The following is a 27,888-nucleotide window of genomic DNA, read 5'->3' as shown; positions in this document are numbered from 1 at the left end:
ATGCCTGGGGAGTGGGTCTTGTTAGGTTTTGTATGACAACCTCCCCTCCCGCCACCATATTTTCCCTTCCTCCATCCCATATTAAGCTGTGAGTGATACTTGGTTCTGGGGCTGGGGCTGATTGATGCCTGTCCTCTTTTGACTTCTGCCCCTGGATTCTGTCAGGCCTAAGACTTTGCTTTTCTCCAGAATAGACCTTTTCTTGGCTTTTTGTTTTTGTTTTTGTCAACTTAGGAGAATAAAAAAATGAAGCAATGCCTAGAAGAAGAATTGAAGTCCAGGAAAGACTTGGAAAAGTTGGTCAGGAGGCTGTTGAAACAAACAGATGAATGCATGAGGGCAGACCCGGGCAGCAAGGCCTCCCTCCTGGCTTGAAGCTACCCCAGCCATGCTGCCGGCACTCACTCAGGTGCGACTTGGGATCTCCAGGAAAGGAGAATCAGACCTTTTGACTCACTCCGCTCCTCGCTTTGTCTGCTTTCTGTGTATTTTGGCTGTTTTCTGTTATAGGAAAAAAAGGAATTTGTAGTGGAAATAGCTTTCCATTCAATAAGGAAATAAAACCAATAGGAATTATTGCAATAAGAGGGGTCAGCAAATGACCCCAGGTTCACGGTTCATCCCATCTTCCTCTTCTGCTGGATGGGTCACTAGTGCTTTGGACAAAGCTACTCTCAGAGAAGCTGCCAAGTGGTGCCCAGTGAGGGAGGCTGGCACACCCACTTCCTTCCTCCCAAGATCTTTTCCTTGATCTTGAAGCCCCTCAGTTATTCATTCAAGAAGCATGTTAAGCTCCCATTATGCACCGGGCTCCATGCTCAGCGCTGGAGACACAGAGACAAAAACAAAACAACTCCTGCCCTCAGCAGACTTACTTAAGCTCTACTCAGGGAGGAGTCACCACTACCACCACCAGTCAATGCCAAATATATATATGAAACCAATATAGAGTAATGGGGGGGTGTCCTAATAACTGAGGGGGTTGAGCAAGGAATCAAGAAAAGCCTCACATAGGAAGTGGTACCTAATTTATTGAATGGTAAAGCACTATTCTGACCATGGAAATCCTGCGGCCTTTGCCCCCTATCATACCCCACCCCATCCCCCCTTCATGTATACACATTAGAGTCGATTTCCTTTCGTTTTCTAACAAGATAGTGCAGGAGACTTTTGTTGTTTTTGTGTTTGTCTGATCGGCACGCTTGATTTGAGCCAATGGAGTGGGAGCTGCCATCATTGCCACAAATGCCAAGCCGTATGTAATGCCGGCATGTGACGACGACGTTGTGGCTACTTCTCTGGCAAGAGCATCATAGATGTAGATGTTTTGCATTCCCCCCAGTGCTTTGACTTCACTATACTCAACAGAACGGCATTCTGGTAGTCAGGCTGTGAGCTCTTCTTGTGTCCTGGTTTTGGATTCCAGCCTCCCCCATCACTGGGGCATCTCAAAGTCTCCACCAAGAGAAGTGGCTGGCTTCTACCAGGAGATGCTCATTCCCCTTGGCCCACTCAGAGGTCATGGCAAGAGTTGGAGCCGTATCCCCACCGGCTCCCTGAAGAGGAGGCCTTCAAATACCATTTGCAGCAACCCGTCTTCCCTGGGAAGGCTAGTGGGGCCTGCTGATCAGTCTCCCCTCTTTCCTTTGGTCACTTGGTTGGGATCCCAGCAATCTGGACACAGCTTAGCTCATGGCTGTGGAACAGTCAGCAGATCCCCAGGCATCATTCAGCACAATTTAGAAAAGGATGTGTGGTAGATAATTAGGAAGTCCCAAAGGCCGGTGAAGTTTGACCAGCGTGGGACAGATCCCTTTTGAGGGATGGATGGAAAAAAAGGGGCATTAGATTGAAAAACAAAACAAAAATAAACCAAAAAAAGTCGTTCTCCAGATGTATTTGCTATGAATACTGATGAGTGTCAATTTTCGCAAATGATATTTTAGAAAACACCCTAATTCCAACTTGAAATGCTTCTACTCCCCAAACTGGCCACCCTCTCCCCCCTTCCCCCGGTACTTGGTGGTCTCTAGTCCCTGCTGCTAAACAGTATGGTACGTGGCTTTTTGCTTGCTGCCCCTCAGGGGAAGTACTACTCTTGGGCAAAGGAATGCTGGGAGCAAGCCACCCACCCCGTCACCTAGCTAAACTCATCTGGGGCAGTCTCTGCCATTCCTTTCATTCCCTCATGGGATCAAAGGGTTGGGAGAGACTTTCTGAGAGAGGGACCTTTACCTTCTAAAGGGAGCTCAGTTCTCTTTTTTTCAGATAAGGAAACTGAGGCCTGGCAAATTGATCTCTCCAGGCCTCATTTTTGTCTCTGTAAAACGAGGGGATTGGACTATCTTAGTCTTTGAGGTCTCTTCTCAATCCAGACCTCTGATGAGCTATGATCTGCACCTAGTAAGGAGCGTGGCTGTTTTGAGGGCTCAGACATCATCCCAAATCAAAGCCAGGCCTCTCAAATTGTCCCCTCCGAAGTTACTGAACAATGTGAAGAAGATCAGTAGGAAACTCTTAGTAACATAAGGAACTCAAATGGATTATAGTCACAGTAGGAAAGCAGGCCGTGCTGAAAACCAATTTTCCATGTCTTACAAGGCCTCTGAGCCCCTGATGGGAGAAGCATGGTACTTCGGGTAACGGAACCCATACCAAGCATGGCTGTTGCTGTTACAAGCCAAATAACAAGAGCAAGGAAACAAAGCCATGTGAAATTGAAAGCACTGCTTCCATATTTGCGTTGTTTACAATGCTTTTGTCAATTCTCTGGTCCTGTTATCCTCTCGATTGCCACCTCACTGTGAAGAGGCGGCTCCATGCATCTTCTCCCAGGGTAGGCTCATTTCCTGTCATTTCTCTTATGCAAACCCAGTTTTTCTAACCTGTTTTTATTTTGAACACTTTTTAAATTGACATTTTCAATCAATAAAGAAGGATGACAATGCCTTATAAGTGAAATGTATGTGTCCTTTGTTGTCTTCTTGGTGTTGGTAGAGATGAAGGGTGGGTGGGTGGGTGGCGGTGGAGCCGAGTATCTTAGGATTATGGTGTTTTGGTAGTTTTCCATGAGCATGGACCTCTTTTAGTTTGAAGGAAGAATTCTGAAAGAACTGATGTTGCCCTTAGAGCTTTGGGGGGCCCCAGAAGGAGCCAGAAGCCCTGTGTTCCAATCCTGACCCCACTACTTTCTAGCTATGTGATTTTAGGCAGATCATGGCCCTGAACCTTCGTTTTTCTCATCCTGGAGAATAAGAATGAGGTCAGAGCATGCCAGAGTTTTCATCCAGCCTGTCTGGCCCTGAGTGATAATCCAGTCTACAGCATCCCTGCCAGTGGGTGGTCTTTGTGGGAAGACTTTGATGAGGAAGAGCTGCCTCTTGAGGTGGTCACTTCCCCTAATTCAGGGCCCCTCCCCATCATGCTCTTCATCTTATCCATTTCCTTCTTAAAATGTGGATGTTTACAATGCAATGCCGAGCTTTCAGTGGGATCTGACCAGGACATAGTTTGCTACAGCTAGCTTCTCCCTCCCCCTGGACACTTTCCCTCGCTTAATGAAGGCCAAGACCACATTGGCTGTTTCCCCTCCATAGCACACTTTTTCATCATTGAGGTTGCCGACCTCTAAGCCGCCCCCTTTCCCCCAACCCCCAGATCTAGCCATGTTCTCCTCATCTTGGGCTTGGGAGGTTGGATTTTTTAACGCAAGTATAAGACTGCATTTATTTCTATTAACTTTCTTCTGGTTACATTTAGCCTGTTCTTCTTATCCATTAAGACCTTTTGGAATCTTGACTGTCATCTTGTATGTTAGCTGGTACCTCCCAGTCTGTGCCAGCTACACGTTAGATAAGTGTGCCAACAATTTCTTCATCCAGGCCATTGATAAAACTATTGAATACCATAGAGCCAAGGATAAATCAGATCCTTGGGGTACTGTACTAGAGACTTCCTTCCATATTGCTGGGGACCAGCTTTTGGGTATAGCCATCTAACCAGTTCCAAATGCACCACATTGAATTAGTCTTACCCACATAGCTTATCTTGTCAGGAAGAGAGCATGAAGACTTGTCACAGAGTAATCCTTGCCCTCAATTGGCATGGCTTGCTAGTAGTAGCTAGAGAGCTAGACTTTGAAGGATTGGGCTTCAAATTTTACCTCTCCAAGTATGGATTTCTTCATATGTAAGATGGAGTTGAATAATACACTGGAAGTACCTTGCTCACAAGGTTGTTATGAGAATAGGATTTGTGAGTGACCAATAGGTAACCAATGGAGAAAGGTTTAACAAGGGAACCTCCACATCTGTCCCATCAGTATCATTGGAACTTCCTGAATGTTTGGCCTAAGATATATGTCATCTGTGAAAGGATTACTGAGACCCAGTATGATAGACACAGGTTTCGTATCCCATGTAGTCACCCAACATTTAGTCAGAGATATGACTGGTAGAAAGGACTCTTGACTCATTCTTGAGGATCTGGATTCGAATCCTGGCTTGGCTATTTACTGCCTGAGTGACCTTAGGAAAGTCACTTGATCACCCTGAGCCTCAGTTTCCTCATCTGTAAAATGGAGATCATAATAGTGCCTACCTTGAAGGGTTGTTGTGAAGATCAAATGAAATAATATTTGTGTAGCACATGGTAAGTTCTATAAGTTCATGGTAAGTTCTATAAGTTCATGGTAAGCTATTATTGTTATTATTTTGAATGTGAGCTCCCTAAAGGTAGGAGCTAGTTTGATGTTGTCTTTGTAGTAGTACATAGCTTGGTGCTTGGCGTTCAAGAAAGTGGGGGCAGAGATAGAGTGGATTGAGGACTGGATATGGACTCAGACAGACCTGAGTTCAAATTTCTTCTCAAATCCCCTTTGGTTTTTGAGGCCCTAAGCCTCAGTTTCATCATCTTTAAAATAGAATAATGGTGACCTCCGAAGGGATAGTGAGACTCCAGTGAGAGAATTCTTAGGATGAGAGAGTGGGGTGCTGGATCTGAAATCTGGGAATCTGGGTTCAAATCCCAACTTTATTCCTGACTACCAGGGTCATCTTGGGTAGGTGATCTTATGGGTCTCAGTTTCCTCAGCGATCAAAAAGGGGGATGTTCAGTGGATAGAGCACTGGCCCTGGAGTCAGGAGTACCTGAGTTCAAATCCGGCCTCAGACACTTAACACTTACTAGCTGTGTGACCCTGGGCAAGTCACTTAATCCCAATTGCCTCACTACAAAAAAAAAAGGGGGATGTTCAGATTAGATGACTCCTGAGAGCCCTTCGAGCTCAAAATCTGTGCCCAAATAATCCTATGAATTGGATTCTGGAGGTAAAATTGGCCAGGCCTTGTGAAGGACAGCATTGTCATTTGGGACCTCAGTGTCCTACTCTGTAAAATGAGGAAGTTGGAAGAGAGGGCATTCAGAGGCCTCTTTCAGCTCCAACATCCTATGAGGCTAACGACCAAAACATAAAAACTCTACTACACTGGACTCCACTTAAGAGAAGTTAATAAGCACTCCTGCCTCAATTTTGTTTAGTGGTGAAAGTTATTAAATGGGCAGTCCATCGCCCCAATAGCTTCCTTCTTTTCTCATGTCTGCTTCTGGCTCTCACAGTCAAGCTCCCTTTTCTTTTCTTCTTTCACTTGGGTGTCACAACAGGATTTCCTCTGGTCTAACCACACGGGCAAGACCTCTTGTCTGTACTTTTACTGCTTGCTAACTGGTAATTTCAGAGGGTTCCGCCATTTTAAGCTGACTCCGACCATCTTTGTGCATTCTGGGCTCTAGCTTGTCAAGAGCCTTTGGGATAGATCCCATTACTTGGTCCAGGGCGTGGAGATGTGGCGTTCTGTGAGGGCTGGCTGTCGGCCGATTGCTATTTCCAGAATAAAAGGAGGTGTGTGCCACGAGAAAACTCATGAGAAAAATCATCCAGGTGTTCAGCAAACAATTTAAAAGTACTTATGTCAAGTCATTGAGCAGTTATTGTGAATAAAAGAGCTGGCATTTATATAGCACTTTAAGGTTTGCAAAGTACTCATTTGATCCTTAAAACCCTTGTTTTACAGATGAAGAAACTGAGGCACAATTTTATGCCCAAGTTCATAAAGCTAGTTAAGTGTCTGATGTGGGATCTGAAATCAGACTTTCCTGATCCTAGGTCCAGCACCATTAAGTACCTACTGTGTGTGAGGCACACAGCTAGGTATATAACAACAAAAATGAAATAGTCCCTGTTCTCAGGAAGCTTCCATTGTACTAGGAGGGAACAGCATATACACGGACACTAAATAGAGAATATGGATGAAGTTAAGAGGGAGGGAGACGTCTTTTATGAAAAAGCTGTTTTTTCAGGGTCCATCCAGGCAGTGAGAGCCCTTTTAAATTTTTTCTATTACTGCCACCTTCTTCTCTCATTACTTTGTTCCTGCAAGTGAGATTTCCTTTCTCAGGGGTTCCCTGGAGCACCTTTACTCTTGGCTTACCTGAGGTAAGCCGCTTCACTGAGAGAACTAAAGGCCAATCTGTGAAGGCCCCCAGGGATATTGATTGTTCTTGCAGAATGCCCAATGGATGGTCTCCAGAAAGCCAGAACTCCTCTGTTCTCCTGGATGCTGAGCTTCACACATCTCGGGAAAGATGGATCCTTCTCGTTGTTCTTGAGAAGCATCATCCAAGGGTATGAGTATTTATTTATCATGTGAAGGAGGGATTGAAAATTTGTTCTCCTTGGCTTCAAAGGGCTGAGTGAGGAGCAGTGCAGGGAATTGCCAAGAGGCAGATTTAGACTCAGTGCTTGGAGAAAATTGCCAGTGATGAGAGCTGCCATGGCAGGTGGCAAGCTGTCTGTCCCTGAAGGTCCTCAAGCAAAGGTTGGGTGGCTGTCAGTGGTATAAATGGGATTCTGGTCACATGTAGGTTGGACCAGATGTGATTCCTTGTGTATCAAAGTGGGGGTTTTATAGGCAAATTGCCCCTTTCCTCCTGCATTCAGGAATCTCCACTATTAAACTATAAGCTCCTTGAAGGCAGGAACTACTTTTAGTTTGGGGTTTTCATCACTGAATCCCTAGCATTTGTTGTTGTTGTTTGTCCTTTGTTGTTCTTGAGAGGACCATAACATTGGGAGGAGATGTCATGACTGGCATTTAAGCGAGGGAGGACTGTGCAAAGTCACCAGCCTCACTCTCTCCTCCAGAGCCATCTGGGTCCAGTGGTGGCTAGAGATGGCCCCAGATGTTTAAGATAATCGGGGTTAAGTGACTTGCCTAGGGTGACAGAAAGCTAGTAAGTGGCTGAGGTGAGATTTGAACTCAGGTCCTCCCAACTTCAGGGCCAGTGCTCTGTCCACTGCTCCACCTTGCTGCCTCCATCCCTAGCATGGTGCTTTGCACAAATTAAATGCTTATTCCATGTTAGTTGCATTGAATCCATTCGCACATGAGAAACTTTTCCCTTTGGGTTTTCTACCTTTGATGCATCAACATTTCCCTTAAACTCAGTCTGGAGCTCTTTCTGGAGCTTCATATGGATGACTTAATAGTATTTGGAACTGGAAGGGACCTTAGAAGTGATCAACTCCAACCCCTTCATTTTACAGGAGAGGAAACTGAGGCACAGAGAGGGTAAATGATTTGCCCAAGATTATACAAGTACTAAATAGAGCAGGGATTCTGTTTCAGGTCCTTGGATTCCAAACCCCATGCTCTTTTCACCACAATATGCGGTTTTTCATCCCATAACCTTATAAGCTAAAAGCATATAAGAGGAATTCCTACCTGAATTGTATCTAACAGGGAACTATGGTAGCTCCTTCCAGGAATCTGGTGTCACTCTCTGAGATTTCCTCAACTCCCTCGTCTCTGCCAAATTCAGCATCTGGGAAGCTAAATCTGGCCCTACGTATGTGGGGCCCTCCATGACTATTTCCAGTTCCTTGCTGAATGTGTCAGTGCTACCCAAAGATGTTGGGTGAAATCCTCCCTGACCTACATAAGTTTGGAGGAGAGATGCGACTGGTGTTGACGTAAGGCTCTTCACTGATGCCAATCAGCGGGTCACCAAGCACAAATCATCCTGGATTTAAGTCTCCCGAAACACTGGGATGGTCTCATGGACCCCCTTGTCCTCGCCCCGTGACAATTTATATGATGTCACCGACACTGTGTACATCCTCCCGAAGACATCTGTGTTGTGGCTATCACATGCAAATAGCTTGAGACTACAGTGCCAAAACATATCACAAAAGATTGGCATATTTCTCTAAAAGCAGCAGTTGCATTGGTAGTGGTAGTGGTGGGGAGGGGAGGGTTTGGTCTTAGGAAATACAAAATGGCAATAACATTAAGTAACATTTATTACTCAAAAAATAAATAACAAGATGATCACAATTTCACTTGGGAAACAGTGAAGACTACAGCTGGATACAATAGATTTCCCATGAGCACAGTCAACTCCCAATGGTCAAAATAGGGATTCTCTATAGGACCCAGAGATCATTCTACTCCCCTGTGCCACCTCACTGGTCGTAGGGCTGCTTCCCTCTGCCCACGAGGATCCTTGGTGGGAATGGATGGGGATAAGCAACTGTGTGGAACTAAGTGTTGGCATGAGTGACAGAAGTCAGATTTGTCAGCTCTCTGCTGTTCACAACCTCTGGGTTTGTGCCCATAAGCAAGAGTTGGTTGTAAATGAACATGAGGCATGGAATCTCCCTTCCCCCCCTGCTCACCTTTGGAGATGATTGAATGTACGGCCCACTGGAAGACTTTAGATATTACATGTCAAAACTAGGGCCTGATTAGTATGAATAACGAATCCCCTGAAATAGTCATGGGTATTTGAATTTACACTATTCCAAGTTACAATGATATAAAAGGGGCAATTTGTTCCAGTCCAGTGGAAATATGCAGTGAGACTCATTTGTACTAATTGAGACCTGGCGCACGCTTGCTCTCTCTCTCTCTCTCTCTCTCTCTCTCTCACACACACACACACACACATGCACACAGATGTATACTTTATATCTCTGTCTATATCCCTCTTGTCTTTATCTCTTTTTTCTGTCTCTGTGCATCTCCGTCCTCTCATTCTCGCTCTTTGTGGGGTCCACAGCCTCAGTTTCATGTGTTTTAAGCCACAACCCTTGTAGGGCAGGGACTGTCTCTGTTTCGCTCTGGGAATCCCTTAGTATGTACAGCACTGCCTACGTGGGAGTACATAATAAATAGTATTTGATGAAAGAAAGTCCGAGGAATATAAATAGTCCAAGCCAGGAAAGCCCAGTCAGTTCCAAAGGGTTTAGTTTGAATTGCTTTTTTCTATGTGGCGAAGATTGATGGCATCATCTTTGGCCACAACATGAGGAGTTACATTTTTTTTTTCACAATTTAAATAAACCGAAATATGTGAATCCTGTCCCGTGACTCACTTGGGTGGGATCGGTCACATTGACAAACACTGAAGCACCTTGTTGAAGGTCAAATGTTCCTCCCAAGCGAATTGACTGATGCCTACAAGGCTTGGAGGGCGTGTAGGGATTTGCTGCTCGGAGGAGGACTCTCTCTGATCCACTTGATTTCAGACAAAGGCTGGCTATAAATGGCGCCTGACCAGAAGCTTCTCGGGTGGAACAAAAGGTGACTTGGGAATAGATATAGTAAAATCCCGAGCTTTGGACCGTTAGTTTCCCATCACTATAGGATAAGGAGTCGCTTGCGGTGTAATATCCTTTTTTGGCCCATTGGAGAACTGTGTAGGAAAGAGAAAACAGAGAGGTCAATTGAAATGCATTTCATGTTTCATGTTCTAATGGGGAAAAAACTAAGACCATGAGGCCATGGAATTTTCCTCTCCTGTTAAAGGGGGTTGGACTAGAAGGTCTCAAAGTTCCCCCAAAAGATGCCCCTTATGTGTGGAAATTAGAGGAGCTGTCACTGACAAGATCTATTCAATTTTAGGAAGGCCTGGGTTCAAATCTTGATTCTGAGGCATGCCTGGTAGGTGACCATGGGGCAAGTAAATCGAACCTTATAGCAACTCAGACAGCTCCCTTACCATCCTAAGTTACAAGTGAGTTGTCAGGCTGTGTCGATGCTGAGAGATTCCACGTGGACAAAATCTTAAATCTGGATCTGGGATTTCATTGATGGGGGGGCACTCCTAGGGGGGAAATTTCCCTCTCCCAGTGTGGCTTGGCACCTGTTCTGCAATCTCTAGTTTTGGAGAGTCACTCGGGGACACTGAGAAATTAAGTGACTTGCCCAGGGTCACCTAGCCAATGTGTATGTGTGTATATGCACACACACATGTATGCATATGCACTTATATATACATGTGCATACATATCTATATTCACATTGTATATGTATACATACACACATATATACACTGTGTATATATATGTGTGTTTGTGTATGTATACACATATGTATATACCTATATATCTAAAAATAAGTAGGGGAGATTAAAACAATTATACCCAAGGCCTCACGACTCCTTCAAAACAAATACCCCAATCCCGCCGTTAGTCAACAGCAAACTTCAGTTTTACAGCATACACCATTTGTCAGCCACGGCCCAGCAAGGCAAGAGCTGATTTATTCCTCCCTAATGATGCTAATGCAAAGCAGGCCTGCCTCCCACTGAGGGGACTAAAATTAGGAAAGGAAGTATGAAAATCAACTTGTCAAGTTCCCCGTCTGTTTTGATCTCCCCTTTTAGTGGGCGCCAGCGCCTTGCAAGCTTGGTGGTATGCAAAAGCCTCGGTAGTCTTGTGGCTGAGCCCAAGCACCCACCAGTGACGCCCTGCACCATCTTCTCAACTCAGGCTGAGTGGGGTTCAAAGTGGCAGGTGTGTGCGCCAGATTTCCAATCTCAGCTCCCACAGAGAGTTCGATTGGCGGGGGTGGGGGCTTAGTGGGGAAGAACTTGAGATTGTGTTGGCTGAGCAGAGCTCCAGTGCGTGCACGTGTGCGCACACCCCTCAGGGTGGCAAACCAATTTTCTCATGTCATATCGAGACCCAAGAATCAGGGGAGACACAACTTTAAGTGTTATGGGGAACAACTTGAAATCTTTAGGCCTTACGGACCACCAGCTCCCCTCTAAGAGATGTATAACAGCCAAATCAATCACTCTCAAATGTGACTGGTTCAGAATGTTCAATTCACAATTAAGGGAAAAGTTCCTTCTCATCTGGGCCATTTTATAATGAATAATCAACACAGAATGGGATGGGAAATGTTGGCTTAATCACCCCCCCCCTAACCTGTGGGGTTCCTATGGGAGAAGAATGACAGAAATCGCAGGCCTAAAATCGAACTCATTTAATATTAGTTCTCTCAGGGAACTACATCCAAAGACCAGGAAACATGAGCCATCAAATGGTGACCCTCATTTCTTTAGGACTTTCCTTATAACCCCTCCCCCGCCAGGTGGATAGTACACAGATTATTGGTATGATTTGACAGCTGGAGAAACTGAGGCTCAGAATGGGGAAAGGGACTTGCTCATTATCATACAGTTAGTGGCAGAGTCAGATCCCTTTTAGAGAAACAGAATTCTTGAAGAAAGTTGTTCGTGTTGGGGCTCTCTGTTCATCTTTTGCCTAAACACACTGGAATCCACTTGATGACCATAAATGGTCCCAGTTACAGGATCATAAGTTTAGAGCTGCAGAGACCATATAGCAACTTCCTCGTTTTACAGATGAGGAAACTGAGGCCCAGATTGGGGAAGGGACTTGCCCATGGCCCCACAGGGCAGTAAACAGTAAAGCCTGGATCTGAATCCAGGTCCTCTGACTTCAAAGCCCCCAAGTGCTCTTTCGTACCATGTGAGGACCCTGGCTTTTAAGCTGCTGCCCTCTCCCTTTTCTGTCACTCCATCCTGGGCCTTTAGAGACAACCAAAGCTTGGCCCTCTGCTCTTGGGGTCACAATCTTGGACTGCATTTATATGGACAGGGGGTGTGGTGCTGGAGATTTTGTGCTTGGTGACTTTGTTTCCATTGTTTTATCAGATGCAAACCATCCTCCAGTGCCAGGCAGATACTATGTCCTGACTCAGGACAAAAAAAAATAGAGCCTGCAATACTAGAAGAACGTTTGTGGAAATAAAATCATTGAGAGGTGAAGAGATCAGAACACATCATCTGTTCTTACTTCACTGGAAAATTTGACGTTACCATCTATTGATCTTTGTAGAATGATTTTACCTTTAATTTCCCTGGGGCTGGCCATAATAAGGCTAGGGTTTACTGTAGGGGGATCAACAGATGGGAATAAGTGTCCCTTGGCTCCCATTTTTATAAATGTGAAGGCCAGCCTTCATTTTTCAGACAGTAGGAGCTGGGCTGTGGGTTGGTTTAATGGCAAGGAGTCTGTCCACTAGGTGTTTCCTCTGAGTTGACCAAACACCACCAATCCTTCCCCCTAATATTAGACCATTTGGGAGTAGGCAGTGAAAGAAGATGGAAGCTTTGTTCCCATCTCTTGGTTGTCTTTCCCAGACTCCTCTGTGCTTGGGGCTCTCTTTAAAGACAAATGGGGAGGAGGGGGAATGGATGGGTTGTCAGTCAGACCCCAGAGAAACAGACCCAGTGTTCTGTAAAAAACAACTCTGGCTTAACCAATGTGATGACTTCAGTGGGAATTGAATTTGTGAATGCTACGAGACTTACCAGCTGTTGATTTACTGTTGGTGTTACTTGTCAGATGAGCTGCAATTGGGAGCTGCTTCTGATCTCCTGAAATTAAATAAAAGCCAGGAGATGTGTCAGACACAAATATCCAACTGGGCTGAGATCTCATGTTTCAATTTTCTCATATGCCCAAGTCTTCTAAGCAAATCAGGGAGGTATGATTGACTGTCTCACATGGAACACAATTCCTCTCCTGTGCCTAAGGAGGGGGAGCACAATGGGTTGCCCATATCTGGCCTTTATTACATTTTGCTCATTGCTGCTGGTGTCCACCTCCCCTCCCACACCAATACCATCAACAATGGTCACAATCTGTCCTTGGATCAGTGATTGAGAAAATGAAGGAACTTAGAGGCTGTCTAGTTCATCCTGCCCATTTAAGAGATAGCAAAACTGAGGCCAAGAGAGAAGAATTGAGTGTCCAAGGTCACGCACATGGTTAAGTGACACTGAGTACTTAACAGTGCTTTTTTTGTTTGTTTTGTTTTTGGTTGGGCAGTGGGGGTTAAGTGACTTTCCCAAGGTCACACAGCTAGTAAGTGTCAAGTGTCTGAGGCCAGATTTGAACTCAGGTCCTCCTGACTCCAGGGCCGGTGCTCTATCCACCGTGCCACCTAGCTGTCCCCCTTAACAGTGCTTTGACCCACATCTAGCTACCTAGATCCTGCTGGTCAGCTCTGCCACACGCTCAGCCCCGCTGGCCACTGTTTCTCCCTATTTCCTAGGTTTCCTGTCTTCTCCCTTCACCTAGCCTGTGAGCTCCTGGAGGGCAGAGATGATGCCCAGCAGGGGACATTGTACACAGCAGGCATTATTACTTTTGTTTTTGCAGGGCAGTGAGGGTTAAGTGACTTGCCCAGGGTCACACAGCTAGTAAGTGTCAAGTGTCTGAGGCCAGATTTGAACTCGGGTCTTCCTGAATCCAGGGCCGGTGCTTTATTTACTGCAGTGCCACCTATCTGCCCCCCGACATTATTACTTTTATAGAGTTTTGTGGACTAGTGAGAGATGGGAAGCATGGCCCTGTGAGCACGTGACTATCTTGCTTATCTTGTAGTATTCCAAGTATAAGGAAACATAGAATACGATTCAATTTAATTCAATTCACTAAGCATTTATTAAATACCTGTTGTGAGCCAGCTTTGTACCAAGTGCTGAGGATACAAAGACAAGGAGCTTTTAGTCTACTGCTAGAATGCATGTACCCAGATAAGGAAATAATACTATTTTTTTTCTTTTAGTCTAGATCATTGATTTTATCAGTGTGGAGAAATCCTGGTGTGGAAACTCCCTTCACTAATATAGGTCAACAGCTTGTCTGTAATCTTCGACCATTGCCTGGGACAATGGAGAAGGTAAGCAACTTGATCAGGGTAACACAATTAGCATGTGCCCGAAGCAGGACTTCTTGACTGTAAGGCCAGCCCTTTCTCTAGCTACCATGTTATGCTGCTTCTCAAATGCAAGTCCAAAATATAGTCAAAGAAATCTGAGGAGTTGGGAGAAAGGCCTAACAACTGGAGACAAACAGGAGGCCTTCTGCTAGGGCCTAGTGGCAGAGTATGGGATCATACTTGAAGCATGAATCTACCCTAAAAGGATCATCAAGACCCTGACTGAAAGCTTCCAGTACCATACACTGAGTCCTGAGGAGGTCCATTCTATGGGGCACAGGTAATATAGCTCACGGATTGAGAGCCAGAAGGGCTGGCTTGAGAGCCATTTAGTCCAGTGTCCTCATTTTACAGACAAGGAAACTGAGGCCCCAAGAGGCAATTTGCTTAAGGTCACACAGGTTATAAGAGAACAGTTCAGGATTTGAACCCAGGTCTTCTTACTCCATAACAATTGTTCTTTTTACTCCACCACAAGGCCTTGCTTCCCAACTGCTGGATGGCTCTAAGTTTTAGGAAGTTTATCCTTCCCTCCAAGCCAAAGCCTGCTTCTCTGCAACTTGCACCCATTTGTTCCTAGTTCAATTCCCTTTGCCTGAGAAAATTAGGGGTGTGCTGGAGCCAGCTCAAAGTGATCTGATTATGAAATTTTCATTGTGAAAATTTTATACCTTGAAATTGTTACAAATCTGGGCTTGACTTACTTTTGTTGATTGTCTAAGCTTAAGAAAGTGATAGAGAAAATGATGCTAATTCAGGTTAAACTTCCAAGTGTTGGGACTACGTTTTTTTGATCAGTTGGTAAACATTTACCAGCACACAGTCACCAGCCCCCATTCAGAGAGAAATAATTGCTAGGGGTGGGAGGAAGAGGAGAGAGGAAGGTCAGTCAGTCCATAAGCATTTATTAAGCACCTACTATGTACCAGGCACTGTGCTAAGTGCTGGGTATTGTTCTATTGTTGATGGTGCTGGTTAGACCACATGGACTGTGTTGTGTCCAATTCCGTGTCCTATGAGGATCAATATAAAGAACTGGGAGGGGGCAGCTAGGTGGCACAGTGGATAGAGCACCGACCCTGGAGTGAGGAGGACCTGAGTTCAAATCTGGCCTCAGACACTTATCACTTACTGGCTGTGTGACCCTGGGCAAGTCACTTAACCCCAATTGCCTCACAAAAAACAACAACAAAAAAAACCAAAAACAAAAACAAAATATAAAGAACTGGGGGTTAAGCCCAGAGTGGAGACTTAAAGGGGAAGTAGGGGGGCAGGGAGACAACATCTGAATGGAAGGAGCTGGCTTGTTGCCTGAGGTTGATGCCTGTGAGCTGTCCGGCACTGGACATTCTTCCAATAGTTATAGGTTTGAGGGCCAACTGAGGTCATATCCAGCCTGAAATGAGCCCCCTGGCCCTGGATGTAATTGAGCAGAGGCCAGATGACCACTGTCTTGGCCAAGTTGCATTGTGGGAGAGGATGAACTAGATTTGGACTGCAAAGAGCTCTTCCAGGCCTCAGATTCTAGGCTTTCCAAGGGCTCTGAGGCATTGACTTCAGTTCCCACTAGGAGGACCTTCCTAGTCATCCAGAGGGATGAAGAGCCACCAGGATGGAGTTCTGCATTCCATCTTGTGGCTCAAATATCACCATCCAATGACATGAGTATGGTCCTTTCTGCTTCCTGGCTTCCTCCAAAGCTCAGCTCAGGCAAGACCTCGCACACAAGGCCTTTCCTGATCTCCCCACTTGGCCATGCTCTCTCCCCCTTAAAATGATAATGCACTACACACTCTGTGTATACTTTGTATTTCCTGATCTATATGAAGTTGTGTCTCCTCAGGAGAGTGTAATCTCCTTGAAGGCAGGGACTGTTTTCATTTTAGTCTTCAGTACCATAGCACCTAGTACTATGCCTGGCCACACTGGGACCTTTGAACAAAAAAGCTTGTTGAATTGAATCAACCTGGAGCAAGGGTTAGATCCTAAAACTATGGATTTAGAGGCACTGTGGTATAGTGGAAACAGCACTGTGCTCTGCAGTTCAAGGACATGGATTCAAATCCCACCCCTGATGATGGATGACCTTCAGACTGACTGCCTATGTTACTTTGGGTGAATCATTTAGCTTTTCTAGACTTTGGTTTCCTCTTCTATAAAATGGCCAAGATTCATCTCCAAGGCTGAAAGCCTATGAGGCTATCATCATCTCTGCTCCTGAGCCTCATTTTCCCCTTCTGTACAATAAAGAAGTTGGACTACATGGTCTCTAGCTTCCTCAGCGCTTGGTGAGGGCCATAGTCCAGATTCCTCTGGCCCTCAAAGGCAGGGAGCCACCCTCAGCAACCAGGGCCCTGGAAGGAGGTCCTTTGTTTCTTTTGTTTTGTTTTGTTTTGTTTTTTTGGTGAGGCAGTTGGGGTTAAGTGACTTGCCCAGGGTCACACAGCTAGTAAGTGTTAAGTGTCTGAGGCCAGATTTGAACTCAGGTCCTCCTGAATCCAGGGCCAGTGCTCTATCCACTGCGCCACCTAGCTGCCCCTGGTCCTTTGTTTCTAATTGTATTTTCCAGGTTCAAAACAATTCCCACTTCCAAACATTTGTTGTACCCACTCCTTCCCACCTCTCCAACCTTCACCCATTGTCCCTTTCCTTTTTTTTGGGGGTGGGGCAATGAGGGTTAAGTGACTTGCCCAGGGTCACACAGCTAGTAAGTGTCAAGCATCTGAGGCCAAATTTGAACTCAGGTCCTCCTGAATCCAGGGCTACTGCTTTATCCACTGCCACCTAGCTGCCCCATGTCCCTTTCCTTTTTCAAGAGCTCCCAGAAAATATCCCAGGCCACCTACCTTTTTGCCTCTCAAACATCTCCTTTGTGGGGCTCTCCTCAGGCTGAAATGAAAAGAAACATCAAAAGTCACTGGGGGGCAGTAGGGAGCGGTAGTGGCAGCTGGGAGGACCACTTGTCCTGCACCAATATTGTCCTCTTGTTCCCTCCTTCCCCCTCCCACCAATGGACCTCCCATTGCACCTGCTCTCCCGGTCCCTGAACCTTTCACTAATGTCCTGGTGTATATTTGAGAGCCCATCGGCCAGGCCTTCCTTAAGGTCTCGAGCCCAGGAAGTGATCTAGAAAAGTCCAGTTTTAAGACCTCCCCATTCCAGGAGCCTATTCAGATCAGAGGCTCAGCTCAGGTAGCACTTCCTCCATGAAACAACCCTCTCCTCAACCCAACACCCCCAAAGTCATCAGAGGATTAAAATGTGATCATAGACTTTCCACCTGGAAGAAGCTGAGCTCAGAGGCCACCTAGGCCAACACCTTCACTTTACAGGTAATTGAGAATAAGGAAACAAGTGACTTGCCCAAGGTCACATATATGATCCTCAGTCTAGACCAGGAAGAGAGCTCAGAAACCAACTAGTCCAACCCCCTCATTTTACAGAAGAGGAAACTGAGGCCCAGGGAGGGGGAAGGGACTGGCCCAAGGCCACACAAGTAGTAAACAGGCAGAGCTAGGATTCAATTCTGGATTCTCTAACCCCAAATGTGGTCCTTCCCTCTCCTTGTTCAGTATTTCTTCTAGCCCCTCATCTGGAATTCTCTGTTCCTATCATCATTTGCCTTCCGTCATATTTGGTCAGGCATATACATTCTATTCCCCTTGTTAAATAGTAAACATCCTGAGGGCAGGTGCCAGGTCCTTTTTTTATTTCTGTAGTCCTTACTGGGAGCACTGTTTCTGGCATATAACAAGTATTTGATAAATGTTTGTGGCCTTGAAAAAAAGCTATGATGTTGATCACCCCCAGGACATTGAACCCCCTGGATCTGACAGGTGACAATGCATGGGAGAATCACTTCACACTTGGAGCTGGTACTGGAATCTAAAATGGACACAGGGGTCCTAATAGTTGCCTGTTAACGGCCTTTTCATATGGACTACTGAAAAGATGGGAAGCCTAGGGCTGTGAGGAATCGAATGAGGAGGAGCCTGGGGTCCTCTGAGAAGTGTTGGGGGGCAGGAAGAACCCAGGATAGAGATGAAGAGCAGAGTCAGAGTCCGAGGCCCAACTTGCTCGACTTAACATCTGCTCAGAAAGCTGCCACACACCTTCTTGTAAGCAATACTGGATGGAATAAATTGTTAATAGAGTCCTATCATTTGGCTGCTTTATGCAAAGTGTGTTTCTGTTGGCTTAGTAGATGATTTCATTCAGGGCCCTGTACGATCTACTCAGACTGCGACGTACATAAAGTCCTCTCCTGTTTGTCTTGCTTGCCTTCAGGAATTCTCTGTCCCAAACTGGCTGATGCCCGTTTCCTGCCTCTTGGCCTTTGCCCAGGCTGTTCCCTATGCCTGGGGTGCTCTCCCTCCTCACCCTGACTTGAAAGACTGTCTAGCTTTTTTCAAAAGGCAGCTCAGATGAATTTTACCACCTACACAAGGTCTTTCCTTCTCCCTGTACAATTTCTTATCTTTGCATGTGTTGTCCTCTTTCCCTCCCTCCTTAGACTAGGAGCTCTTTGAGGGTAGGGGTTATTCTTGTTTTTATTTCACTACAATATACAATTTTATGTCACCACAATATACAATAGGTGCTTAATAAGTATCTATTCATAGGCTCTTCACTTTAGAGCTAGAAGGAACCTCAGAGATTATTTCATTCAACACCTTCATTTTACCAAAGAGGAAACTGAGGCCCAGAGAGGTCAAGTGATTTGCCCAAGGTCATATAGCTAGTTAGTGTCAGAGGCAGAATTTGAACATAGGACCTCTGACTCCAAATGGAACCTTCTTTTTGTCACAACAATTATTGAACTGAACTGAATTATTGATGTATTTGAATTTGCACTATTATAATTATGCAAAATATGGTAATTAGTTCCAGCCCAATGGAAATATGCAGTGCAAATTTGAGTAATGAAATCATTTCAGGGAGATTCATTATTTGCACTAATTGGGACTGAGCTGTCAACTGAACCAAAGTAAACCGAATTGAATTGAACTGAACTGAATTGAATTGCTGTAAATTAAACTGAACTGAACTGAAAGGAATTGAATTGAGTTGCCGGGGCCTAGGCTGGAAGTTACAAAGATCAATGTGCCATCTGCCCCTTTAACTGCTTACATGAGCAGATGAGTTTCAACTTTCTGTTTAAGCCCGAGTTTGGCACCATAAAAATGTGGTGACAGGAAAAAATACACTCAAGACCCAATAAACAAATGACTAGAGCGCTTATAAAAAAGAAGAAAAAAGGGGGGGATGATGATCGTGGCTGAGATACTTTTCAGGTGAGCTGGGCATAGACCTCCAGAAAGCTTGGGGGGTTGGCCGAGGTTGGCTTTTCTGGTCCCAGCCTCCCTGCTGGATTGAGTGAGGTTGCCTCTAGTGCTCCAGCCCTTTCCCACCCCACCCCTCTATGGATTACAAAAACAATCCCCCAAACTTCTGTCCTCAGGAAGAGGCTTTGTTGAGTCCTTTCCAATGTCCCATTTTAAGTGTCTGTGTTCAGTCTCCCAGGGGGTATGTTAATTGTAAGCCTTCTCTGTCTTTATGGAGAGAGCTTTGTCCCCAAAAAAGGGATTCAAGGCTCTAAGGAGCAGCCTAGTCCAGGAGAAGAGCCCTGAATTTTCTGGGTTTGAATCTCAGCTCTGCTTCTTACTAGCAATGTGACCTTGGGCAAGTCACTTCCATTTTCCGGGACTTGATTTCTCATTTGTAAAAAGAGGAGGCCTGGAATTGATGATCCTAGGTCCCTTCCAGTGCTAAATCTATGAAACCTCTCTGGGCCTCAGTTTTCTTAACTGTAAAATGATGGAGTTAGAAGAGATAACTCCCAAGATGCTTCCCAGCTTCAAATCTATGATGCTATAAGGTTTCCACGTGCAGGGAGAAAGGGAGGAAAGGAAATTCCTCTGCTTGCCTCTACCCCTTTGGTCAACTTCTTACTCACCATGTATTTAGGTACCATTTGGACTGCTAATTCCCACCCCTACCCCAGCCTCACAGCTTAGAACCCCCTGAAGTATAAACTTCAGAGAATTCTGTGCCATTGGGAAAGCACACAGTGGCCCGGAAAATTAGCAAGCTGGCCTTGGCCAGTGCCTGGTATATGTTTGGTGCTTAATAAATGCATGTTGATTAACTGACCAAGAAAACTAAAACTGAAATGTAGTCTGGACTCATTACCCTGGGCAAGAACACAAGAGCTGGAGAACAAAAAGAAAAAAAAAGGAAAAGGAAACAGGAAATAAAAGAAAAAAAAGAAATCAGAGGATTTTCATTGGCGACTGGAAGGGTCATTGGGAAAAGCAGATTTGGTGTTTAAGCATTTCAACTCCGTGGCTATCATGCTAGAAGCCATTACTGGTTCAGGGAGCCAGCCTCCTAAAGTGCCCTTTGGGGCTGACACCTTGAAGTTATCCAACTGAACCAAGAGTTCAGAAGGGAAGTCCTACCTGGGGTCTTCTTACACCCCTGCCGGGTTAGCTGATTTTAGATGAAGCCTCAGGTAGCTGGCATAAATTCAGGGCAGAGTGTATTCACAGTGCCAGCCTAGAACTCTCCTTGTCAATGGAGGGGCATCCATTGGCAAATACTCTCTGTATTATTCAGCAAGGTTTTTTTGGGGGGGGGAGGAGGTGGTTTTTGCTAAGGACTTTGCCCTTATTTATTTCAGGATTTGTAAAATGTCCAAACTGAAGAAGACCTAAGAGTTCCTGATCCAGGGTACATCCTCAGTTACAAAGGAAAAAGAGCCTGGCTCTAAGGCCCCAGAGGACAGACAGGGTTCAAATTCTAGCTCTATGACTTTGGGCAAAGCACTTTAATGCTCCATGCCTCAGTTTCCTCATCTGTAAAATGAAGGTAAGAACTCCTGTAGTACCTCCTTCACAGGAGGACTGTTAAGTGAAAGAATATATTTAAGTGCTTTGCAAACTTTAAAATGCCAGCATAGAGATAGGGGGTGACTTGTCTAAAGCCAGATAGCTCCTGGGTGGTCAGGTGGGGGCTAGAAAGCCCATGATCTCAGTCTCATTTAGCCTGTGGTCCTTTCCAAGAAGCCCCCATTCCTTTCACTACCCTCAGATATTGCCCAGAATTGGTGTTTCCAGTCTAAAAGTAAAGATGCTAAACTGGTCGAGAGGTTTGAAGGGATTGAAGGTCTCTCTAATTCAGTCCAACCCAATCCAGTCCAATCCAATCCAGTTCAGTAAGCATTGGTTAAGCATCTGTTCTTTTTTTTTGTAAATGATAGGCCAGTGAGTTTGACTTTTATTATTAACAAAACTGTAAAATGAAATATTAAAGCTATTTTTGTGGGGGGCAATGAAGGTTAAGTGACTTGCCCAGGGTCACACAGCTAGTAAGAAACACCTGTTCTGTACAAGGGAACATGCAGTGTACTAATGATCCAAAGATTCCCATCAACCTCTGTCCTCAAGGGACTTCCAGTCAGATGCCTAGATTTGTGTAAAGAACTCAGTAAGCATGGGATAGTGGGGGCTTCTTTGGGGTTCCTGTGGGCCCTAAATACTGGAGTAAACCCTTGGAGTATATACTCGGGGTGGGGGAGGTCAGAGACCTCCCATCTGCTACACTGCAAGCACTTTGCCTGTGCAAACTGTGGCCTAGCTAATGGCCCAAGACGGGGCTTCAAGAGAGATGGCCTCACCAAAGCTTAGGGCAAAGCTTAGTGTGCCAGCGCCCTGCAGGAAGGGGATGATGGGAGAGGGAGTCAGTTGAGAGAGACAGAAAAGACATGCCCGAGTTAAGTCCCTTCCCAGCTGAGAAGGTTCCTGGGGCCCCTTGGGGCAGATCCTGGGCCCCAGCTGTGTCCCTGCCTTCAGGGACAAGGAATCCAGGCCACTCTTGAGAGATGCTCCTTATGGACACATTCACAGACACTGTCTCAATTCCAGGTGGATAGACAACCCAAAACATTTGCAATCACAGAGCACAGGCTCACGAGGAAAGAAAGTAATTTCCCCAGGGTCCCACCAGTAGTCAATGGCAGAGCCAGAACATGGGTCCTCTGATTCCCAATCCAGCATTCTTTCCACTGCATGAGCTTTAGCCAAGACAGAGACTGTGGCCTAGTATCCTTAAGCCAATTTGAAGATGCAAAATTAAGCGTCATGTCAGGCCTATCAATACAGTGCCCAGGAGGAAGAGTGCTGAATTTGGAGTGAAAGGACCTGAGCTGGAATCAATCCTGGGGCTGCCTTCTACTACCCATGTGACCTTGGGGAGGTCATATCACCTCCTTGAGCCTCAGTGTCCTCATCTGTAAAATGAGCTGGTTGGACTAGATGGCTCTAAACCTTTTGACTGAATTAGGCAAAACCCTATGGGATGAAGCCCTGAGAAGGGTCTCCTTCTGTACTACTGACCCTGCCTTGTACCCAGTCCCCAGTATCATCCCCACTCAGCTTGAAATTCAATCAGTAGCACTAGCCATTCATTCTTTTGGATCCCAAAGACCTTTTAGTCTCGGAGAGTGTTCTATTATTAAAGGGCAGAGCTAGACACCACAGGGGGAAGTTGCCAAGTGGTACATTTTGCTTTGGTATCAGGACAGACTTCCTACCAATAAGGGAATGGGCTGCTTGGAGCAGAGACTGGCTGCCCTCAGGATCCAATATGGCCGCTCTGTCATACTGAGGCAGGTTGGAAGGGATGGCCTCCAAGGTCCACTGTAAGTGCGGGATCCCCGTCATCAGCCAATCCCTCAGAAATTCACCAATATAGCTACCCAGACAGAGAAGGAAGAGCTCCAGGTTCGAGACGAATGGGGCTCCTATAGCTGTAGGGGTCCGACAGGAGGTGCTGACAGGAGACCCTGATATCTATAAGTGCCTGAACCCGTAGAGGTCATCTAGTCTAGTAGTGCCACTCCCAAGTTCAATCAGAACCAGATTTAAAAGTATTTAGGAAATACTTTACAAAATAAATACAAATACAATAGAAGATAGATAATATAAATATGTGGCATTCTAAGTCAGTCCAAAGCCTGGTAGGACACCAGTGGTCTGGCCACCCAGGAAATCAAAGAGTTAAGTGGTAGAGCCAGGCTTGGAACCCAGACCTCCCTGGCTCCAGAATTTTGATTCTTCACAATAAATTTCCTATATCAGTTTTGCCTTTCTTGTGGCGTTTTCTTTGTGTTCATTTAAAACTTACATGATTAAGTGCAGCGGATCGGAACAAGCCCTGAATTTAGCTGATCTAGGGTTGGATCCCAGCCTTGCTGCATACTAGCTGTGTGAGCAAGTCACTCAACCTTTTTGGCCCTTAGTTTCCTCATCTGTAAAACGGGGAACTTAGACTTGGACAGTGTAATGGAAAGAGAAATGACTTTGGGGTTGCTGAATTAAAATCCCAGTTCTGCCATTTATTACATAAGTGACCTTGGGCGAGTCATTCAACTCCCATAAAATGAGGAGTTGGACTGGATGGCCCCTAAGGTCCCGTTCATCTCCAGCTCTTACTACCAAGTTCCACAGACTCACATAGACAATAAAAGTAGTCACATTGATGAAAGCGTTTACCTTAAGTTGTTTCTGAAACTTGGGTAGATATTCCTGGCATTTCAGGTACATGGGGGAGTCTTTCTGGCTGCATTTCTGTAGCATCCTCATGAACAGATCACTGTCTTCTGGATGCATCTCCTTTTTCACCTGTTTGTGGAAGAGCAGAGACATGAGAACCAGGAGGCTGAGGGTGCACCCAGGGAATGCTACTTCCCCACCATGGGGCTTGGGAAAAAAGGAGGATGGGGGGGGTGACACCCATGAAATTCTAAATAGTGAATAATGGCACAAAATAGCCTACTTTGAGGGAATTGGAGGTCTTTAATTCCTCCCAAGCCAGAAGCAAAGTATCTTGGGATGATTGATGCATTAATGGGACCTAGGCAGAAGTTGCAACTTAACTAAAAAAAATAATGACACCCCCTGACCACAATCACAATAATTGTTATATTACAACCACACGTTAGCATTTGGCTGTTTGAAAAAGTTTCCTTTCATGTGCTTTGCTCACTTTTTAGCAAAGCTGGGGGACTAGGGGTGTGGAACATTGCATATCCCGGACTGGTGTGTTGGGTAATTTTATTGAGCTGCTTTTTTCTTTCTTTTTTATTCTTTGTTACAAAGGATAGCTCACTGGGTGGGAAAGGAAAAGGGGATAGATTAGTAGATGAAAGTAATATAAAATAAAATATTATGAAGAAAAATAAAACAAATTTTCAAACTTATTGCACTTCAGTTAACTTAGATTTCTATTTGGAAAGGATATCAGAGGCCATCTAGTCTAACCCCTGCATTTCACAGATGAGGAAACTGAGGGCCAGACAGGTTAAGAGGTTTGACTTTGGCCATCCAGGAAGGATCAGAAGAAGGACTTGAACCCGGACCCTTTAGACTCCCAGTCCAATCCTTTTCCCACCACACCAGATACCAATGACTTTGAAACCTGATCAAAAGTTTTCATCTAAAAATGTCATCACAAGTCCTAATGATCTGCATGTCTGAGGAGATTTAAATATGTGGAATTTAAGCTGTAAAATCCTTTTACTATAAACCATTGGGGCATTGAGAACTGTTTCATGAGTTAGGCATTGCTAAAGACTCTATCTCCTTGCAGTCATCTTTTGGGCAATGAGCTTCTTTCTTTGTGCTTAGCTATGCTGGTCCTCAGGCAACAGACAGATATAGCACATCACCACGGCCAGACACTAGGCTCAGTCCTTCTCAGCTTGGTAGGACTTGCCAAAGCTTGTGCTCTACTGGCAGAGCCTCCAAGAACCCAAGGGTCACCTGCACACTGTGATGAAGCGTTCAAGTAGGACTCTGACATTTTAGCTATCTGACTAGACATGGGCACTCAAGGAAAGCTGTGGATACATGGATAGAAGGGATATTTCACCTCCAGAAACAGTCAAGTGACCAGACACCTGACTGACAAAGGCCTAACCCAAAGTTTCCCTAGATCTCCTTGTTAATTGGATATTGAACCATCAGCACCCTGGTCGTTGCTTCCAACATCCACCTGCCTATTTTTAGAGCTGCCATTATGCCCGCTAGGCTGTGTTGATGGCTACCTTCATAACGTGGAAACAACAGGTTGACAGATGAAGAATTCAGTTGCCTGGATGTTCTACTTGCATAGTAGTAAAATCCATATTCTTAGAAGCAAACACATGAATAATTGTATGGATCGTCCCTCTTTCATTAAAATGAGTGGCATCCTCTAGATACAACCTGTCTCTCCTGTCAGTGAGAGTGGGAGCTATATGGGTGGAAACAAAATGCATCTTCCCAGTTATGTTTTCTTAAGAATGCAAATTGACCTGCTCTGTTACCTGACTACTCTTCGTTTCTGAACCTAAGTGTTGAAGGACACAGACCAATCTAAGACAGGCAATAGAGCGTAGTGGGGAGGATGCTGGCTTCTGGAATCAGGAGACCTATGTTAAAGTCATGGCTGTAGACCTAATTTTCTCAGAGCTGTTCGAACTCTGTGAGGCCTAATTTCACCATCTCTAAAGTGGGGATAACCATCCTGGCATTGAGAGGAAGTTTAACCTACAGTGGCCTTTGTAACCTACAGTTAGGAAGATCTGAGTTCAAGCCCTCCTTATGATATTAGCTGTACAGCTGTAGGCAAGTTACTTCGTCTCTTAGAGTGCCCCAGCTAATTCTCTTTAGACACTTAACACTTACTAGCTATGTGACCCTGGGTAAGTAACTTAACCCCTATTGCCCCACAAAAAAAGAATAGCTGTTATATGCAGCAGGGGCCCAAGTTCCATGCCAGCCCTTCCTGATCTAGATGAAATTACAGATGGAGGCAGAAAAAATTCTTGACACTACTTGCCTACCATGATTATTGGAAGGAAAGTTCTTTGTTAACTTGGTTGTGCTATAGAAATAAAAGCTATTTTTCAGAGAAAAAAATCAATTTGCTCCCTTATCACAAATGATTCCACAAAGAATGCCTTTTAATTACTGACAGAATATTCTTGTCCTCTCGTGTCTGTGCTAATTGAAAATAGGATGAAATATTCACTTGACATGAGCTTCTCCATTGCTAATGAGCTGTTCTATTGTAAATTTCAATTAAAAAACCTCTCAAAAGTGACTTTTCTTTGCAGGAAACTTTCTGTAAGGAACAAGAATTTGAAGGACAAGAAATCCTTGATGAGGCGACTAAATGTGTAGGGGAAGAATATTATCCACCTCTGACTTCCACACTTTTCCCTCATTTGAGTAGAGTTTCAAGCCAAACGTTTAAAATTCAAAATGTCACCAAGAGAAACAAGCAACCCAATTCATCAAGCCTTGCAGTTGGTCTTACCTCATCCAGCCTCCTATGAAGGTAGACACCAAAAACCGCCGTCCCAATTATCTGAGCAACAACAAAAAGAGTAAGTAAAAACATAATGATTTTCATGGTGGCCGCAGGCATGGTATTCCCAGCTGGGGGAGCGGGTGGGCTGTATGGTTCATTCATGCTTCGATTGAGTTGAAATGCTATCTTCTGACAGAAGAGCTTGCAGAAGCAGCATTAGAAGGCTGGCGTACTTGCTACCCTACTCAGGATTAGTTAAGAGCACACAATCAGCTCAGCCCACACTTCCTGGAAAATGTGCTTCGTGGTGTTCTCTCCCAGTAAAAAAGTTACGTAAAGGGTTGTTTTTTTTTTTTAATTGCACCCATACCATTCACTTCCAGGCTTTCCCCCTTTGGGTGGCAAAGAAGAGACGAGTTGCTTCTTCCATCTATTCATTCGTGCCTTGAGACGTTGAAAACTTTAGTAGCCAATGGTAGTATTTTCCTATGGCAAGGCTCGATTGGTCTTGGTTTGCCAGTTTCAAGGAAAATGACAAAGACTGACTGGCTTCAATTTCGGTCTTACTAATGTATTTCCAGTTTATGGAAAAGAAACCAGGTCTAGGAAAAAAAAAAGATTGGATTGATTTGACTACTCGAGAACAACCGGCTAATTGCTCCTCAAACACAATCAAGGCCGGTAAGGTCAGGGCTGTCCATCCCAAAGCAAGGCAGAGGACTAGAAATTCTCAGATACTTTTTGGCTTTGTACAGTTCAACCCCCCCACCCCTCCAAAAAAAAGTCCAAGAGAAAGAGGGACTTGAGGTAGTCATTCAAGGGAATTAGACCCAAACTTTGTGATTAAGGACAAAGGAGAAATTTTAGTCTAACTTAGCCAAAATGATCATTCACCAGAAGTGAATCTATCAAATAGTGACTTCTTCACTTTTCCATCAGCTTTTGCTTGCTAGTGGTCCACAACAAGATCACCTGGGTTTGGTTCTGGCTCCACTACCCATTTGATATATGACCCTGAGCAAATCACTTTTCCTTTCCTCATCTAAGGAATGGGAATAATAATGCCTACCCTCCCTACCTCTCCAGGTTCTTATGAGACTCAAAATAAGATAAAACAAGTGAATGGACTTTGGATAAAATATTAAGTACTATTCCAACTCATGAGGGACAGCATGATATAGTAGGTAAAGCTGGTCTAGGAACCAAGTCCATTTGGGTTTATGTCCTGCCTCTGTTACATGTTGGCTGTGGGGCCCTGGGCAAGTCACTTAATTTCTTAGTGTTCTAGACTCTAGACCAGACTCTCTAGGACTCAAAGTTACAGAAAAGATGCTGACTTGCATTGGTAGAGGGAGTTTTCTCACAGGGAGCTCCCTATACCAATGAACTCCCATATCTGGGCCCTATTCCCTGTCCAGTCACTTGCTATAAG

The 27,888-nt window shown here is 44.9% G+C and overlaps 2 protein-coding genes across 8 annotated transcripts in view; one reads left to right on the top strand and one right to left on the bottom strand.

The window, feature by feature from the left end:
- ARHGEF6 (Rac/Cdc42 guanine nucleotide exchange factor 6) overlaps positions 1-2,943 on the top strand; it is a 121,455-nt gene extending 118,512 nt beyond the window's left edge. For all 7 annotated transcript variants that reach the window (XM_043974317.1, XM_043974314.1, XM_043974313.1 and 4 more), the window contains one exon: positions 235-2,943. In XM_043974317.1, coding sequence (XP_043830252.1) covers positions 235-375 — 141 coding nt within the window. In that variant the 3' untranslated portion in view covers positions 376-2,943. The remainder of the gene's footprint in view (positions 1-234) is intronic.
- Positions 2,944-9,385: 6,442 nt separating this feature from the next.
- CD40LG (CD40 ligand) lies at positions 9,386-26,618 on the bottom strand. Its single transcript, XM_043974892.1, has 5 exons — positions 26,463-26,618; positions 23,654-23,782; positions 16,946-16,988; positions 12,685-12,750; positions 9,386-9,753 (listed from the first exon to the last, which is right to left on the bottom strand). Exons 1-5 carry the CDS (start codon positions 26,616-26,618, stop codon positions 9,386-9,388), a joined length of 762 nt encoding a protein of 253 aa, XP_043830827.1.
- Between the last annotated feature and the right edge of the window lie 1,270 nt (positions 26,619-27,888).

This window comes from Dromiciops gliroides, chromosome X, assembly GCF_019393635.1.
Source record: "Dromiciops gliroides isolate mDroGli1 chromosome X, mDroGli1.pri, whole genome shotgun sequence".
In the NCBI taxonomy this organism is placed as follows: Eukaryota; Metazoa; Chordata; class Mammalia; order Microbiotheria; family Microbiotheriidae; genus Dromiciops; species Dromiciops gliroides.
The sequence above is the reverse complement of the archived record's forward strand: the minus strand, read 5'-3'. Positions and strand labels throughout refer to the sequence as shown.